The 18,066-nt window shown below is 43.0% G+C and overlaps 2 protein-coding genes across 12 annotated transcripts in view; one reads left to right on the forward strand and one right to left on the reverse strand.

Annotated features, from left to right (window-relative positions):
* FANK1 (fibronectin type III and ankyrin repeat domains 1) overlaps positions 1-7,029 on the reverse strand; it is a 102,573-nt gene extending 95,544 nt beyond the window's left edge. For 4 of the 6 annotated variants that reach the window (XM_057734171.1, XM_057734170.1, XM_057734168.1 and 1 more), the window contains exon 1: positions 6,697-6,993. Coding sequence is in view for 2 of the 6 variants with exons in the window: in XM_057734166.1 (XP_057590149.1) it covers positions 6,697-6,709 (13 nt within the window). In the remaining 4 variants the exon portion in view is untranslated. Of the gene's footprint in view, positions 1-6,696 lie in introns of all 6 variants that reach the window. The other 2 variants (XM_057734166.1, XM_057734165.1) reach the window with 1 other exon arrangement.
* DHX32 (DEAH-box helicase 32 (putative)) overlaps positions 6,755-18,066 on the forward strand; it is a 57,627-nt gene continuing 46,315 nt past the window's right edge. Inside the window, exons 1-2 of one of the 6 annotated variants that reach the window (XM_057734162.1) lie at positions 6,759-7,198; positions 16,411-16,503. In XM_057734162.1, the coding sequence (XP_057590145.1) occupies positions 16,450-16,503 (54 nt within the window). In that variant the 5' untranslated portion in view covers positions 6,759-7,198; positions 16,411-16,449. Of the gene's footprint in view, positions 7,199-14,412; positions 14,431-16,410; positions 16,504-18,066 lie in introns of those variants that run through there. The other 5 variants (XM_057734160.1, XM_057734161.1, XM_057734158.1 and 2 more) reach the window with 5 other exon arrangements.

The raw sequence follows: 18,066 nt of genomic DNA on the forward strand, positions 1-18,066 counted from the left end.
ACTGACATCTCCCCATTTCCTCCACCCCTCAGCCCTTGGTAACCATTCTTCTCTCTGTTTATATGAGTTCAGCTTGTTTTGCTTCCACATCTTAAGTGAGATCATACAGTATTTGTCTTTCTCTGACTTACTTTATATTTTACTTAGCATAATGCCCTCAAAGTCCATGTTGTTGCAAATGGCAGGACTTCCTTCTTTCTCATGGCTGAATAATATTCCATTGTGTAAATAGATCACATCTTTAACCATTCATCCATAGACAGACACTTATGCTGTTTCCATATCTTGGCTCTTTTGACTAATGCTGCAATGAACATGGGAGGACAGATACCTCTTCAAGATCTTGATATCATTTCCTTTAGATATATACCCAGAAGTGGGATTGCTGGATGACATGGTAGTTCTATCTTTGATTTTTTGAGAAAGTTCCACGCTGTTCACTGTTTTCTACAGTGGCTATACTAATTTATGTTCCCACCAACAGCAGATCAGGGCTCCCTCTTCTCCACATCCTTGCCAACACTGATCTTTTTGATGACAGCTGTTCTGACAGGTTGAGGTGGTATCTCATCGTGGTTTCGATGTGCATTTCCCTGGTGATCAGTGATGTTGAGCACCTCTTCACATAACTGTTGATCGTTTGTATATCTTCTTTGGAAAAATGTCTATTCTGGTCCCCTGTCCATTTTTTAAATGGATTGTTTGTTTTTTTGCTATTAAGTTGTATGAGTTCCTCATATGTTTTGGATATCAGCCCCTTACCGATGGATGGTTTGCAAATATTTTCTCCCATTCTGTAGGTTGCCTTTCCAACTTGTTGATGGTTTGTTTTGCTGTACAGAAGCTTATTAGTTTGATGTGGTCAGAGTAACCACTTGTTGATTTTTGCTTTTGTTGCTTGTGCTTTTAGTGTCACATCCAAGAAACCACTGTCTAGATCTATGTTAAGAGGCTCTTTTCCTATGTTTTCTTCTAGTTTTACAGTTTCAGGTCTTACACTTAAGTCCTTAATCCATTTGAAGTTAACTTCTAATGGAAGAGTTGAACATATAAATATATATCAATTACAACATGTTAGAATAATGAAAGTAGTAATAAAATGCAGACAGCAGTACCTAAGAGGGAGAAATTAACTCTGATTTGAGTTGGAGGAGGGTAAACAGGCAACAGTTTTAAGAGATGGTGATGTCGGAGAGATGTTTTAAAGGACAGATACACGGATAGGCAGTGAGGGGGTTCCAGGCAGAAACCAGGAGGCAGGAGAATGTGAGAATGAGAGGACCCTCCCAAGAAGGTGAGGCCAGGTGAGGGTCCCTGACAACCTGGAAGGGGGTGGGTCACAGCTAAAGGAACATGAAAGCAATGAATGCCTCCTCCTTTCTTTCTGATGCGCAGGACACAAATGTCCCCAGAATTCTGCAGGGTCCCGAGGATAAGCACCTCCATTTTGCCCGTGGCTTGCCCCAGCGCTGGGAGCAGGGCAGCGCACAGAACACTGGCGGGAGTTGTTTACTGTTAATGACTTTGCACCACCTCTGGACATGGTGCGTCATTCAGGCCATTCTTGGGTGATGCTTAGGCACAAGCCCCTCCAGTAAACTGGTTGGGTTAGTTCCGTTCCTGGGTGTGTCTGGGCAGCTCTCCCAGACCAACAGGTTGTAACAGTGCTTACTTCTGTCAAGAGGAGGTGAAATCCAAGTTACCAGGTAGAGACTCGGTCTGGGGAGAATGCTGAGCTTCTAGTGAGACGCGACTGCACCCATTATTCAGTCTGCCCTGCCCCGCCCTGAGCGGGGCTGAGCATCCCGGGTCAGGATTGAAATGAGCTTTAGTGTTTTAATGGGGCTTTAAACTACAGCAATTTAAAAGGTGTTGCTTTGATTGTTTTTCTAGGTTTTAAACTTGATTTATGTAAGCTTTTATTTCTTAATGATAATCTCTGAATTATAACCTAATTGATAGAATTAATATTCTTTAGAGACTAAGACTACTTGACAGAAAATTGTTACAGAGACTTTTAAAAACACTCCTGGGCTTCAGTAATTTATTACCCTTAAATTCTTACCAGTCTCTCAGATAATTAATGAACAAGCACTCCACGGCAGTGCAAAGATTTTTGTTAGGTCTATGATCTGGCAGTCCTTTAGTCCCCAAAATAAGATTACCTTCCTATTTCCTTAATTTTGCTGGATAGAATGAGATACTTAAAGCACCTCTTTTCAGCTAGTGAAGAAAAAGGAATGCCATACTTGTAATTGACCTGACATTTATAAGCACCTGGTTTAAATGAACTTTAAACAAAGCATACTCCTTCCACAAGAGGCACTTCAAATTTCACCGGTGCACAGCCCTTTCTGTTATTGAGTAAAATGGCTTTACTTTTAAGCACACCACAACGCTTTTAAGGAAATAAAATTAAATAAGGCACCCAGGTGTTAACAGCAGTGCCATCCATTCAATGAACGCTTAAGCACTGGAGACCAGCCCAGTGGAGAAAACAGATTTTGAAAATTAACAAAACAGTTACAGGCTGTGGGACTACGCTGGTGGTCCAGTGGTAAAGAACCTGTCCTGCAGTGCAGGGGAGGAAGGTTTGATCCCCTATCAGGAAAGTAAGATCCCACAGGCTGCAGGGCAACTAAGCCCTCGTGTCACAACTACTGAGCCTGCGAGCCTCAACTAGAGAAGAGAAAACCTGAACGCCACAACTAGAGAGAAGCCTGAGCGCCACAACTAAGAAAGAAGCCCAAAGATGGATCTGGCAGGCAATAGACCCAGCGCAACCAAAAAAAAAAAAAAGGATTACAGATTGTGATCACAGCAGAGATAGGAATAACACAGGAAAAGCTTGTGCAAAGACCTGCAGTCCTGAAGGGAGCTTGATATGTTTAAGGGACTAAAAGGCCGATATGCCTGAAGCATAATGTATCCAAGATCATCTATGTACTGGTTTGAAGAGGCGGCTGGATAAGAACTCCAGAGGGCTTTTTGATATGACCTGTGTACTTTGAAACGCTTACTCTGGCTCCAGGTGAGCACAGTTGGGGGAAAGGGAATGGAGAAATCAGCAGAGCCTCCCGTCATGGTTTAGGCAAGATGGTGGCTTGGAGCACCAGTGATTACAGCAGGGACAGAGAGAAAGACACACATCTGGGGTGTATTTTGAAGGTGAAATAAACATGCTGGTAGGTGGGGTAAGTAGGAGAGGTGGTGAGTAAAAGAGAGTAGTTAAGGATGACTCTCAGATTTTCAGCTGGAGTAACTGGGGAGGTGGGACAGACCAGTGGGAAAACAGGTTTGGAGAAAGAACTCTTCACTCCTTTAAGGATATGCCTCAGTCTCCTACTCATTGGATTAACTCAGAATCCCATTTAGCGTTTCTTTTAAAAGGTAGGTGTGTATCAAGAAACTGCTGCCTGGCCTAAACTAGGCCCAGGTTACTTCAAACAGGGAGCGTTTAGGAGGCAGGCGGCAATATGGTTATAAGAGGGAACTGGGGACTTATCTGGATGCTGCAATTTATATATATATATACACACACACACACACACATTTTAAAATTCAGATTATGTGTTTGTTTACGGTGATTTGGTGGGCTAGGGAGATCACGTGAGGGAGGGTTAAAGACCGCTATAGCTACCCCTTGGCCTTATCACTCACTAAAAAATTAGGGAGGAGGTATTACTGTTGAACTTAAATATTTTCTTTAAAAAAAAAAGAAATTTGATGCACATTTTCCATGTTATTTCATACATGGGTTACCTTCCCAATAGTGTTGCTAGTTTAGGAAGAAAATAATTGAAGATGTAAATGTGTAGACAAGAGCCAAAACCATTCTCAACAGCCCAAGGCTGTGAACTTATTTAACTTGCCCTTTCCCTGACAAGCCATTTCTTGGATCACTGACTTATTACCATTCTGTAAAACAGTGGTGGCCCTTGTCATCCTCTGCCTATTGCCAGAGTGTGATCCAGCTGTGGGATCTGAAGAGTTCATGTTTATTGGATTTTAATGACAGTTAATAAAGGTCATTGCTAAAAGTAATAGAAACCTAAGTGTGTGGAAACAGAATGGATAAGACTGACTTGGGGGTTATTTCTAGTAGTTCCTTGGTGTTGTCCTTAGATATATGTTTAATCCTTAAAAACAATTAAGAAGGAGGCTTCCTTTTAATCAATTTACTGATGCTTATACTCAACTACTCTTGTAAAATGCTATTTGAAACCCCTCAGTAACAAAAGGTACCACATACACACCAGGCTTAAAATATGTCAGATAATACTGGCATAATAACATATGATGACAGTATAATTGTAACATTTGTTGTATCACAGCCACAGTATTCTCCAATATCTTTGAGAGAATAAAATAGTAACTTGAGTCTCAGGTGAAACCTGGCTGGGTGTGAATCTTGAAGTTAAATGGGACCTTAAAGATCATTTAATCTTGTCCTTTAAAATATTTACTAACAGCAAATGACAGCAAAAAAATATGTATCCAAAATCGTGTTTATTAGGCTATGAAAGAATTCCCTAAGGTAAATGGTTATTGTTTGAATTATCTAAAATTAAATTGATAATAGTATTTGAGAGTATGTGAAAAAGAATAAATTTATAGTTGTGTCCGAGGCATAGATTACTTAACAAATATTTTCCACCTTAAATCCAATGAGATGAGATGTCGGGCTTCCTTGGTAGCACAGCGGTTAAGAATCCGCCAGCCAATGGGGACACAGGTTCGATCCCTGGTCCGGGAAGATCCCACAAGCCACAGAGCAACAAAGCCCGCGAGCCACAACTAATGAGCCCATGTTCTGCAACTACTGAAGCCCACACGCCTAAAGCCCGTGCTCTGCAACAAGAGAAGCTACTGCAATGAGAAGCTTGTGCACCGCAAAGAGTAGCCCCCGCTCTACACAACTACAGAAAGCCCGTGTGCAGCAACAAAGACCCAACGCAGCCAATAAATAAAAATAAATAAATTTATAAAAAAAAATCCAATGAGATGAGGTATAAATGTGTAATTCATAGCGGTAATAAGTTTCTCACAGTTTTGCAAAGCCTCCAGGATCTGGTTCCTGTTCACTTTTCCAGCCTTGTCTCTTGTCTTTCTCCTCCCCTCCACCTCTCAGGCTTCTGTTACGGCTTTACTGATCTTCCAACTCTGAACCTCAAGCCCACTGCTCTCTCAGGTCTCAGGGCCTATGCCCGAGGGAGTCCCTCTGTCTGGAATCCCTTTCCCTCATTCTTTGCCCGTCATTCTGTAGACCCACTCTTGGCTTCCTGCCGGGAGCCTTCTGTGCATCTCTTTTTCCCAATCTCAGACCCCAGGAAGCTTTCAGAAATTCTTGGGCAAGTGTCTGCTCAGTTTTCCAGGGACAACCATAGCCAACACAGTCTTATTCACTGTTCAATCCTCCACCCCTAGGACGGTGTCTGGAACATAGTGAATACGGTGAACGAGTGAGTGCACAAAGAGTCTGAGCACTGAAGGACTTGAAGGTTACAGTTTACATATTTAAGCAGTAACATAAATCTGAAGAAATAAAGTTGGTGTTTTTAAAGGATATACTTCACTCCAATTTATTTCTTCTCTAAAGAGAGAACATACACACCCTGGCATCAGTTTAACATGAGACAAATATTTTAGTACTGTTGTAAGTTGAATTTCTTTCTATAGGTTAGATAAAATGTAGAATCCAGAGAGTTACCAGTGCGAGTGATGGGATACTGTATAAAATCAACTCAGACAACTATAATTCTCAACTTGTAAGCTCTCTCCTCAGCAAGTGAGTTAAAAGAAAGGAAAAAGTGTTTAAAAACCTTCTTGGAAACTTTCATCATATCAGCATATTCCCCGGAGAATGGATTTGGTCTGGGTACTTCCATTTCTGAAACTGTGCAAGAAAAGACGACTTGGTTTTGAGAGTCAAACTGCATCCTTCTATGAAAGTTCAAGGTCTTTCTGGTCTCCGTATAAAACACTTCTCATTTTAAGAACAAAAGGAGCAATGAAACTTTAGCCTGGGAAAGAAGGACGGAGCAAGGTGTCCCTAGAGAGGTTTGAATAGTAGTAGTAGTAGTCACCATAATAATAATAGTAATAATAATATTTAATATTAATATAATGTTATTTAATATTACTGACCACCTTCGTCAAACAATGTGGGAAACAGAAACCGTAACTGTGTGTGTGCGTGTATGTGTCCAAGCCTCCCTCGCAGAACCTCTACCAACAAATTCAACACTCTTGGAAAAGCTCAAAGCTTTTTTCTCCTTCAAATAAACTACCGAGAAGAGGACGGGATCTCTCTTAATAAATACAAGACCTAGCCTCGTTGCACATTCAGTTGCTGACATTTTAGAAGCAGAATGGCTATTTTCAGTTAATGACTCAAACTACCAAATAAAATAACAACGATGACAGTACTAGTAATAAGAAATGGATGTGCCTGGAGTCGTCTCGGGAAGGAACACCCTGGGGGCGCCGCACGCTCCTGCCCGCGCTGCGAGCGCACCGGCCTCCCGGCTCCCGGCGGAGACCCTCGGGGGGGAGAAGAAGGCGCGAGGGGGAGGCCGTACGTCCATGTCAAAAGCGTTAAAAGCCTGCGGAGCCGCGCCCGGGGGCCCACACCCGTCCCGGGGAGGCCCGCCCCAGCCCCGGCCCCGGCCCCAGCCCCGGCCCCAGCCCCCTTACTCTGGGGCTCCATGGTCAGCTGCTCCCGGGCGCCCGCGGGCCGAGCCTCCGGCGCCGCCGCCGCCCCTCCTAACGCCTCTCCTCCCGGGCCGGCGTCGCCCGGTTGCCCTGACAACCCGGAGGGCGGGGGAGGAGGGGCAAGAAGGACGGCGAGAGGGAGGGACCAAATGCCGCGAGGCAGCGCGGGCGAGCGCGAGGACCCGCGCGGCGCCGGGGGCACCGAGCGAGGGAGGCGGCGGGGCGGCGGGCTGAAGACGCTCTGCCCCTGAGGCCTGGTCGGGCGGCCGCGCCCTCCCTGGCGGCCCTCGCGTCCCCGGCGGGGCCGGTGCCCGGGCCTTCGTGCGGCGGCCCGCGGGCCCTCCGTCGCCGACCCTAGGCGTCCGTCGGTCCGTCGGTCCGTGCGTCCGGCGAGCTCGGCCTGCCCCGCGGGGAAGGGCGGCCGGGCCTGGGCCTGGGCCTGGGCCTGGGCCTCCCTCCCCGGACTCGGGAGCCGCCGCTGCAGGTAAAGGTCGGGCCCGGCGGCGGGAGGGGCGGGGGGGGGGGGCGGCCCGGGCGCACCTGTTGCGGCCGCCTGGGGCCCTCTGCCCGCCGGTGGGCCCTGGACGACCCCGCCCCGACTCCTGAAATGCTCGGGAGAGGGCGGCCTCCCACCCCCGCCCCCACCCCCGAAGCCCCCCACCCCGGCCCCGGAGCCCCCCACCCCGGCCCCGGAGCCCCCCACCCCCGCCCCTACCCCACCCCCCCGACCCCCCCCACCCCCCGACCTCCCCACTCCCCGACCCCCGCACCCCAGACTTCGCAAACTCCCGCCCCACCTCCCCAGCCTCCCACCCCACCCCCGCACCCCACGCCACCCCGCCTCCCGGAGCGGGGAGCGAACCTGCGCAACCCGCCCTGCAAGCAGGGGGCCCCGGCCGCGGGGTGGGGGGGGCGTGGGTGTGGTGGGGGGGGGCGTGGGTCCCGGCCCGGCCTGGCCTGGGGAGGGGAGAGTCTGGGCACTCGTGTCACATTTGCGGGAAGCATGGAGCAGACGAGCTCTTCTGTGGTCCGCAGTGGGCCGAGTGTGTACCTCGTGTCCTGAAACCCTCCGCTCCGCATTGCACTGTCATCCCAAGTGTCACGTTTCAGGCGGTGGGCCCCAGTTGGATCTTTCCCGTTTAGTTAGTTTGTGTGTGTGTGTGTGTTTCAGTCCTTTGGGTTTTCCTGTGAGTTGTGGCATCTGCCCACATGTTCTGTACCAAAACTTTGCAGGGCTGTGAAACAAGTGTAACGTCATCCCACACTGTAGTCTTTCCTAGTATTGGTTTTTAAAACACTGATGCAGGTGGTGCTTTAAGGAAGCTTTGAGGTTCAGCGAGGATTTTATGTGGTAGGTTGTAAACATTCAGACCATGGGGAGAGTGCTGTAGGTTAAGCAAAACAACCGTAAGGGTGGAAAAATGGAGAAAAGAGACGGAAAAGAATGAGACTGAAAGTGCAGGTGGGAGGAAAATGGCATGATTGATTTAGTAGTCATGTCTGGAGATTATGGCCCCTCCATCAATTCCTCCTGCTGCTCCAGACAGTACTTGAGGGAAATGAAAAAAAGAGGCCTTTGGGGGTCATGTAAGTGATTACTCATTCATTGCCACTAGAGAGGTTTCCACTCTGTAGATGACAAGGTCATCAAGGAGAATTACTTTCCTCTTAGAAAGAGAATCATTCAGAGGTTAATTGGACCTGAGAAGCATATATCCTGTGATGGAAAGGCACATTTATTATAGTCCACCGAATTAGGCTTTCCCCTCTCAGACTCTATGGGGACTTTTTCAGATTAATTGTCAAAGCCAGAAGGTTTATGTGTGGATATTGACAAGCAATGTGATATATACAGAACCCCTGTAATTCACAAGCTAAAATATTAAAGTAATAAATTCAGGTTGGAAAGTAAACACTTCATGGTACCTTAACTACCTGTTCCTGTTACTTAGAGACAGGGGATGAATTTTTAGACACAAAGTATCTAAGATCAACAGTACTATTTTGGTAGTACAGTGTTTTCAAACTCTAGTTTTCACATTGGCAAAATCATGAATTGGTCTTTTCATCTACAAAACAAACATAATGGTGCTCATTAATAATATCTTAGTCTAAGTGACAGGACAGTGATAAAAACTTGGCTTTTATTAACAGAAAAAAAGAGGTAAGGTTAAATTTTCCCATAAAGTAAAGGATTAGGCATTTGTATCAATAATTTAAAAGAAGAAAAAAAGAGGCAACATTGTAGATCTTCATGCCACAGTAACCAAGATTCAGGAATTTAGTAGTTGCATGCAGATTTTAAGGTTGAAAAAATGGAAATATGCATTGGTGAATACTTTGTAGTATAGAGGAATGATTTTTATCAGTAGCTATGAACTTGACATTGAAATAGTTTTGGTAATAGGTGACTTTGACAGCTGAAAAGCAACATTTGATTTTAGGGGATAGTGTACCTATGGAAGAAATGGGGGGGGGGATGCAAAATGGGGGAAGGGGAAGGTACAAAAATGTCTAAGGCACGGACCATATTCAGTTTCTTTCTCCAGCACCTAGTACAATGTACTTGTTAAATATCTGTTGCATGAATGAGAAGAGCTTTAGAGAAATTGCTGTAGATAAAGGGATGGGCTTTGTTATTGGAGGAAATATCCTGAGGTCAGAAGGTTGCTAGTGCCTAGGGGTTGAGATGAATGGTACAGGTATTGGTTGTCCCTTTGGGGATTTTCTGCTACTTCATTTTCTGTTTCTTTTCGCTGTCATATTCAGGGTGTTATTGGTGATCAAGTTAAAACAATGAAGCCCTGATTTTTAAAAAAGTTTCCAAGCTCCTCACTGGATAGAGTAGTTACATTACGGTTTACTTCCCTGATGCTCAGCTGAATGTAACAAGCTAAGGCACTATCTCAGGGAGGAGCAAGGTAACGATAAGAGACAGAGGTGGCCTTTCTTTTTCTTATTTAAGTCTCTTATCCATATCAGAATTCAAAGTAAAAATAACTCCAGTAGGAAGTTAACATTATTTAATCCAAGTAGGGTGATTTTAAAAAGAAAAAAGAAAACAAAGCAAATGAGTGTGTTATTTCTATTTCCTAAACTTACTATCATAAGTCAGAAGTTTTCATTTTTGTTTTTGGATTTTTGTTTGTTGTTTTGCCAGAGTGAGGGTACTTTTCCCTCTTTCTCTGTTATTTTCTGAAGCTTGTAAGGAGTTCAGTCAAAGACTGAACAATTATATTTCCGTTTTTGATATTTCCTTTCTGTCCTGCAGACCTGTCATGGTCTGCACTCAAATTGTTGAACTCAAGAAGTGCCCACCTCTTAGCCCTTTTAATCGTTCACAGTATAGTCAGGCTACAGAGCCATGCTACCCACTCCTCCAACCCCCACCTGGAAAGTCTTCTGAGATAGGTGACTGCCCAGTAAATGCATTTCTCTTTCCTGCTGGGGGCGCTATGCACTTTGGCACTTATCCCTATAGTATACTTTCTTTCTCTTTCTTTCTTTTTTTTTTTAGAATATTATTTTTGTTTATTGAAGTATAGTTGATTTACAATATTGTGTTCATTTTGGGTTAGTTTCAGATGTACAGCAGTGATTCAGCCATATATATATATTCCTTTTCAGATTCTTTTCCTTACAGGTTCTTACAAAGTATTGAGTGTAATTCTTTGTGCTATACAGTAGGTCCTTGTTGGTGTGTGTATATATATACACACTATACTATACTTTCTTATAAAGTTTTCTCTCATTTTTTTTGTGTGTGTGTATATGAGTCTTGTGCCTCTGATTAGATTAAACATTTCAGAACGAAGTCCATGACGTAGGCTTCTTCTGTATTCCTTTTAGCTCATAGTGGTTTTTCAGTGTGTACTTGATAATTTAAGTAGGATGATAGAAAGAGGACAAGCCTTTATTCAGGGGTGATTGCATTAATTTCTAGCTCTGCCACCTTGGGAAAGTCAGGAGTTGTTATTTTCTCATTGATAACTGGGGATAATAAAACCTGCGATGGTTGTCTAATAGTCAAGTTGTGAGAATGAAAATAAAGTAAATGTGATTATAGCTGTGAATGAAAATACCTTCTATGTTGCAAAGAATTTATTAAATGTAAAGAGCTGTTACTGACTCCAGCATACAGCAAACATTTATTGAGCAACCATAGTGTGTTAGGTACTTCTGGGTTTCTGGAGTTGCTGTTCATAAAGGGACTAGGAAATGACCAGATGGATTGTATGTGAGGGCAGGGGGCTTCGTAGGCAGAGGCATTGGAGACCAGCTCTAGGCAAAAGTTCATTGTGGCTGGAGCAGAGAGAACTTTTTAGAAGGGAGTGGAGGGAAGTGAGGCTGGAGAGGCAAATACAGGCTACATCAGAAAGAACCTGGGAGTGAGGTTTTTATCTTGAAGGTAATAAACAGTACTTGAGTCAGTGACATGATCAGTTTTGCTCTTGAAAGGGATCACTGGCAGCATGTGAATGACATACGATGGAGAGCCAAAATCACAGGCAGAAAAAACAAAATTGGAGGTTTTGCAGTAATTCCATGAAGAAATGATAACTAAGGCCGGCGGCTGCAGTGGTGGTGGTGGTGGGAATGAGGACGAGGGGTGGCTGAGAGAGGTGAAGTGGGTGTTGTTGGGGATGAAGATGAGGGAGAAGCCAGGGGTGTCTCCCCGCTGATGGGGGATTGTTCTGTCAGTTGTTGAATCTGGAATGTGAAAGAAGGAAAGAAGTCTTTTTCTTTTTCAGGAGTGTAAGAAGTGGGGTAGAGGATGAGTTCAGTTTTGAACATTAACTTTGCAATTGCCTGTCATGTAAACTGGGATGTCCCATAAGCAGTAGTTGGACATGTGGGTCTGGAACTGTAGAAGTCTAGGATGAAGTTAGATATTTGGATGAAGCATTCAGTAACTGAAGTTACAATGTGAATGAGATTCTCTAAGGAGGTTATGTGGAATGAGAAGAGGGTCAAGGATAGAACTCTGGGGTACACATATTTTATATTAGGAGCGGGGTGTGGTGGAAGAACCCAAGGACACTAAGGAGGAGGGACCAGAAAAGTAAGCTGAAAATCTTTAAAGATTAATAAAAGAGAATCCCTGCTGTTCGGAGGCTCATGTATTGGCATTCCCCGGAATGATTATATCGATATTTTCCTCCACCTGCCATGGAATGCACAACATAGTTTATCGATTTATTACTGTTTTATTAAAGTTCATGCAAAATGGCTACCCATTGCTTTGTTAATAAAAAACAAAATTTCCTGATACTCATGATTTTTCACAATCGCCATTTAGAGCAAAAATTCAAGTAAAATACAACTTCAAGAGGTATGATAATGCCTCAAGCAAATACTATCTTTAAAAAAAAAAAGATGGGTGAAAGTTCATTTTGTATATGTTGGAAATAAATAAATACATTGACTTTCCTGGGGAGACTGGCCATAACCTATTCTTTGGATTTCAGCTTTGATTGGCCCTCATCCCTTTGCTCAGATATCTAACTAGACTGCATAAATAAGCCAAATTAATATATTAGCATACTTTATTAATTTTGCTTTTACTCAAATGTTAGTTTTTAGAGTATTATTCAGTTTTAAAAAATCGTCAAAATAATATTGAAAAGCACTGAGTGACCCAGCCATTTGAAATTCTAATAAAGCCCTTGATTTACAGACTTATACTTGGGGAGTAATATGTTATTATGATACATAAGCATTGATTGAGCTTGGGAAGTCTTTCTGTATATGCAAATTACCAATAGAATGTGGGATTCTTTAAAAAATTAATTGTTTAGGTTTAGTTTTTCAAGCTGTATTTGGTATGAGCCAACATTGAGTTAAAAAGTGTATCATTTTTTATTCGAGTATTTTTAAGTAGCTGATTGATTTGCTTACTTAAAATCAAAACAAAGTCAACTTTAGGAGTCTAGAAATAAGACTTTTAAAATAAATTCTGAATTTTTACCTTACCTTGTTCAAGAAAGATTTTGAGTAGATACTAGAAACCAGTACGATGTGCTTTTTGGGAGCTCTGAGCCAATTAAAAGAAAGGGGTAATCTTCTAAAAACACACAGTGTGTGTTTAACCATATTCTACCACACTGCTTCCTGACTACGTTAAAGAACACGGGATCCCACTGTAACACTGTGGGGTAAAGAAATATTTGATATTATTGGAGATGTATTTTTTAGATATTTTATTATTCTAAAAATGCCAGTATTGTTTAGTCCATTGTTTCAATTAAAATATAACATGTCTGGGAAATAAAGTTTACATATTAGATATTTGACGGTAAGTCTATGTGGGTGATTACAACTACGTGGGTTTTTTTTTGTTTTTTGTTTTGGTTTTTTATTGGCTGTGTTGGGTCTTTGTTGCTGCACGCAGGCTTTCTCTAGTTGCTGCGAGTGGGGGCTACTCTTCATTGTGGTGTGCAGGCTCCTCATTGTAGTGGCTTCTCTTGTTGTGGAGCACAGGCCCTAGGTGCGTGGGCTTCAATAGTTGCAGCACATGGGCTCAGTAGTTGTGGCTCATGGGCTCTAGAGCACAGGCTCAATAGTTTTGGCGCACGGGCTTAGTTGCTCCGTGGCATGTGGAATCTTCCCAGGGCAGGGCTCAAACCCGTGTACCCAGCATTGTCAGGCGGATTCTTTACCACTGCGCCACCTAGGAAGTCCCACAACTACGTTTTTCTTTCCGTAAAAAACTGCCCAGTATTTGATTTGTGGTATTTTTTTCCAGACCACCCTGCCTGATAGCTCCCATAGTACCCAGTGTTTCCTCACCCCGCAGTGTTGCGGTGGGAGCCCGTGTTCTTTAATGCATTCGGGAAGCAGAGCCATCCGATGCGGTTAAGCACACATTGTACACTTACCTGGGGTGAAGCTGAGGTCAGACGGCAGGACTTCAGCACCTGCTCCACCACAGAGGAGCTACTTGAAGCTGAACAAAATAACTAAGCTTCTGAAGGCTTAAATTTCCTCATTTGAAAAATGGAAATAATAAAGTAAACCCTCATGGGGTCCTTAAGAGTTTAAATGAAATAATCCATATAAAGTGCTTAGGTACTTATAGCATCTGGCACCCAGTAAGCACTCTATAAAGGCTAATTGGTAGAATTGCCATCATTATTATTTTTATTGTTAGTACTGGTCCAACGTTAGTGGTTGTATAGAACATTCTTTTCAGAGTGTGGTCTGCAGACCAGTGTCAGTCCACAGTCTGTTACTGGTTCGCAATGAGATTAGGAGCTGGAGCCAGAATGTAAATAGACCATGGCACTAATCATATTGTTTAGTTCAGTTTAATAGCGAGACTTCAGGGAAGGAAGCAGGGAGTTAATTTACATTCTGGTGCAAGCTCCTTATCTTGCCACAAACAAGCACTTTGAAGAGAATTGGCATAGAATATGGGACTAATGATCCCGTTCTCCAAAAAAATAATAGCCCTTTATCCTGAAGACAGCTGTTATTCACTTGTAATACCTCATTAACCTTCTTTCTTCTAAACATTATAATCATGGTTCACAAGTATATTGTTTATTATTTCAGCTAATATTTATTGATCACATAATCTGTGCAAAGCCCTATATATTATTTTGTAGCCTTCACAAAGGTGGCTCAGAGATTGAGCTTGACCTTAGGAAGTCTGTCATAAGCCTGGAGCTAGAGGACGCCAGGTGAAAACCTGAGTAAAGGTGTTGAGTGCATATGGTGAGTGTTTGCCTTAGTGTTACAGGGTTGTTCCAAAGGTTCCACGTAGACAGATGTCTCTGTTTGCTAAGCTGCTCCCATAAAAGGACAGAATTAATACCTCATATTTTTTCAGCATTTGTACTATCATAATAGATGGAGATCAGGGTTTACTTTATTAAGGTTGTGTTTCTTCTGAGAGATTCAGAAATCTGCAACACTAGGGAATATCTTAGTTTTTAAATATAAATGACAAAAGTACAACTTGTTGAGATTAGTAGTATAGAAAATTCATCCTTAGGTTCTAGGATTTTTAAGAAATGACTGATTCTCTATTTGATCCTGTTTGCAAACATTTGAATAATAATTGCCTGTTCTGCAGAATATGAAGAGACATTAAATAGGTGTTAAATTATTTTAAAACTATCAATAAAAATTAGCACAGATTCTTCAAGAAAAATGCATTAGTTAAATAGCTAGTGTCAAAACAAATTTGGGGTCATATAAAAGAATTTTTTTTTTTAAGGCAAGGGGTGTATGTGTGTGTGTTTCCCCCAGAACCCTTTTCCTAAACAATGGAGGTGAAAAAGGATTGGCTGTGAATTAGATCATAGAAGAGACCTATTTTCACAGATCTATGTGAAAATAATTTAGAATACTCAAAGTCAAGAAATGTTACTTAGTTTTTAATATTTCTTATAATTTTTCACATGAAAACGAGTCATTGGTTTCTGTTACTGCCCTGTTTGGTAAGCTTGCTCACAGCTCTGTTATCTGTTCCATTCTACCATTTACATTCAACTGTCACTAACTCTCCTAGAACTTGATCTCAGTAATAACTTTAAGAAAATTGAAGGTAGGTGTCAGAAAAATTATGTTTAGAAAATTGAATAACATATTAGATTTAGGAAAACTGTAAAGAAAAACAAAAAGAATAAAAAAATAAATATTTTGATCAAGAACTGACTAGGTAAGCTAGACCCATGGCACTTATAGTAAGACACAGTCTCTTTACCATAGCACATCAAATTTTTGTGACATAGTCCTTGTTCATCTATGAACTTACTGGTCCCAGGGTCCTTTTCTTCTTCCTACTCTATACCTGCCATTTTCCCTTCTTTTACTTACTTGACTATAAGATTAAGAGTCTTTGTTTCACATCTCACCTTCATCCTCAGCTAGACTGTAAGCCCTGTGAGGACAGGACCCAGCCCTGCCTGTTCACGTGTATCACCCTCATGTTCACAGGGCAGATACCTGGTAGGCACCTAAGTATTGGCTGAATGAGAAAATGGAAGCCATGAAAATATAGGCATTGAGGATGAGAAAACTTGAGAATAGAAAAAACTTAATTAGATTAAGAATAATACCTGTAATAAAATACAATCAGACATTATTCTTAAAAGCATAAAATCCCCAAAGAACAGAAAGTGATTCATTATCTACTCAGTATCTAATTGCTAATCAAGTACCCACTATATTTGGATTCAGACTCTGGAAATTGCCAAAGAGGACATAGCTCAGTAATGGTTCAAGTAAAGAGACTGAAAATATGGGGGGAAAACAGATAGTAAGTAGTACAGACAGTTCATTAGTTCCCTAATACTTAGGGATGTTGCCTCCTCACATTGGTTCTTTACAAGTGGCCCGAAAGATCAGGGGTCTGCTGGAGCAAGTGTGACGTTCGCTGGTGTGTGAATCTCAGTGCAGCTCTGATTTTCTACAGAATTATTCTTCTCAAGTCATCAAAAAAAAAGCAGCTCTAATAAATGTTGAAAAAGGAGCTAATTTGTGGTTTGGGTATGTGGTTCAAGGGAAGACTTAAGAGCTTGCATAAATATTTCAGTTGATGGATGTGGTGATTTACCAAAATTTCAGGCCATATGCTTTAAAAACAGCAAGGGGCTACTCTGTATCGTTAATGAAAGAGGGCAAAAAAGTCACCGAAACCCAGAAACATAGTGAGTTCCTAACAGAAGTGTTTCAACTCTATTCATTCAGCAGAAGCAGGCTATCTGGAACTTTGAGGAGAGTGAAATAATGAAAGTGCAAATCTATGCAAGAGAGATTGCAGTGGAGAGACTGAGGAGAAAGGTAGGTGGTCATAGGCATCTGGGGATGAAAGACGAGATGGAAGGAACAGAATCCTGAGAAGTTTTTTTTGTTTTTTTTTTAATATGAATTTATTTTTATTTATTGGCTGTGTTGGGTCTTCGTTGTTGCGTGCAGGCTTTCTGTAGTTGTGGAGAGCAGGGGCTGCTCTTCATTGCGGTATGCGGGCTTCTCATTGCAGTGGCTTCTCTTGTTGCAGAGCACGGGCTCTAGGCACACAGGCTTCAGTAGTTGTGGAGCATGTGCTCATTACTAGTTGTGGCTCGTGAGCTCTAGAGCGCAGGCTCAGTAGTTGTGGTGCACGGGCTTAGCTGCTCCATGGCATGTGGGATCTTCCCAGACTAGGGCTTGAACCTGCGTCCCCTGCATTGGCGGGCGGATTCTTAACCACTGTGCCACCAGGGAAGTCCCCCCGAGAAGTTTTGAAGGACTTGGTCACTCACTGAACCGAGGGCAACCTGGAAAGTCGGACAACAGTATCCCTGATGTGCTAATAATATCACTTACACAGTCATTTGACATGTATTTATCGAATGCGTTCTGTGTGCCAGCCCTGCTGTAGATGTGGGGAGCAAAACAGACCAATCCCTGCCTCATGGTGTTTGCAGCCAGGTGGAGGATATCAATAGTAAACAACATAAAGAGGTGTAACAGTGCAGATTAAGAAGCTAGGAAGTGGGTGTGGGGCATGGGGATGTGGGCAGGAGTTCAAGGCAGCCAGGTGGCAGGGAAGCCCTCACAGAGTTGACATTTGATGAAGATCTTTAGGAAGTAAGGGAGCTGGCCATTCGGATATCCGAGGAAAGGACATTTCAGACGGAGAGAAGAGCAGGTGTGAAGTCCCCGAGACAGGCGGATGCTGTGTTGTGTGTTGGAGGAATAGCGAGGGGGTCACGTGGGTAGAGAAGAGTGAGCGAGGCAGGGAGCCGGTGGAAACGGCACAGAAGTGATGGGTCGCGATCCCACAGCACTTGCAGATCCTATTAAGGATTGTGGCTTTTCCTTGGAGTAAGATGCGATGGGAAGCCATTAGAAATTTTTGAGCAGGGGAGACGTGAGCTGACTTTAGCAGGATCACTTTGACTCCAAGAGACTAAGAGTGGAACCAAGACCAGTCAAGAGTATTGCAGTAATCCAGGTGAGAGGCTGGTGGCTCAGAGCAGCTGTTCACGGTGGAAGGTATGGGGTTCTTGATATATTTTGAAGGTAGCACTGACGTGATCAGATGTATGTTTACTATTGCTCCTTTAACAAATACAGTGGTAATTTATTATCTTACTGTGCTTTGGTTAGAAGTCCATCACAGGGTCTCACTGGATTTAAATCAAGGGGTCAGCGGGGCTGCTTTCTAGACCCTGTCGGGGAGAATCCCAGTTTCTAGAGGTCAGTCACATCACAGCTCATGGCCCCTCCCTCCATCTTCAAAGCCAGCAACGTTGCATCTCCCTGACCCTTCTTCCGTAGTCATATCTCCCGCTGACTATAGCTGAGAAAGGTTCTGTGATTTTCAGGCCCTTATGATTAGCTTGAACCCTCCAGGAAAAT

Source organism: Hippopotamus amphibius, chromosome 5 (genome assembly GCF_030028045.1).
Source record: "Hippopotamus amphibius kiboko isolate mHipAmp2 chromosome 5, mHipAmp2.hap2, whole genome shotgun sequence".
In the NCBI taxonomy this organism is placed as follows: Eukaryota; Metazoa; Chordata; class Mammalia; order Artiodactyla; family Hippopotamidae; genus Hippopotamus; species Hippopotamus amphibius.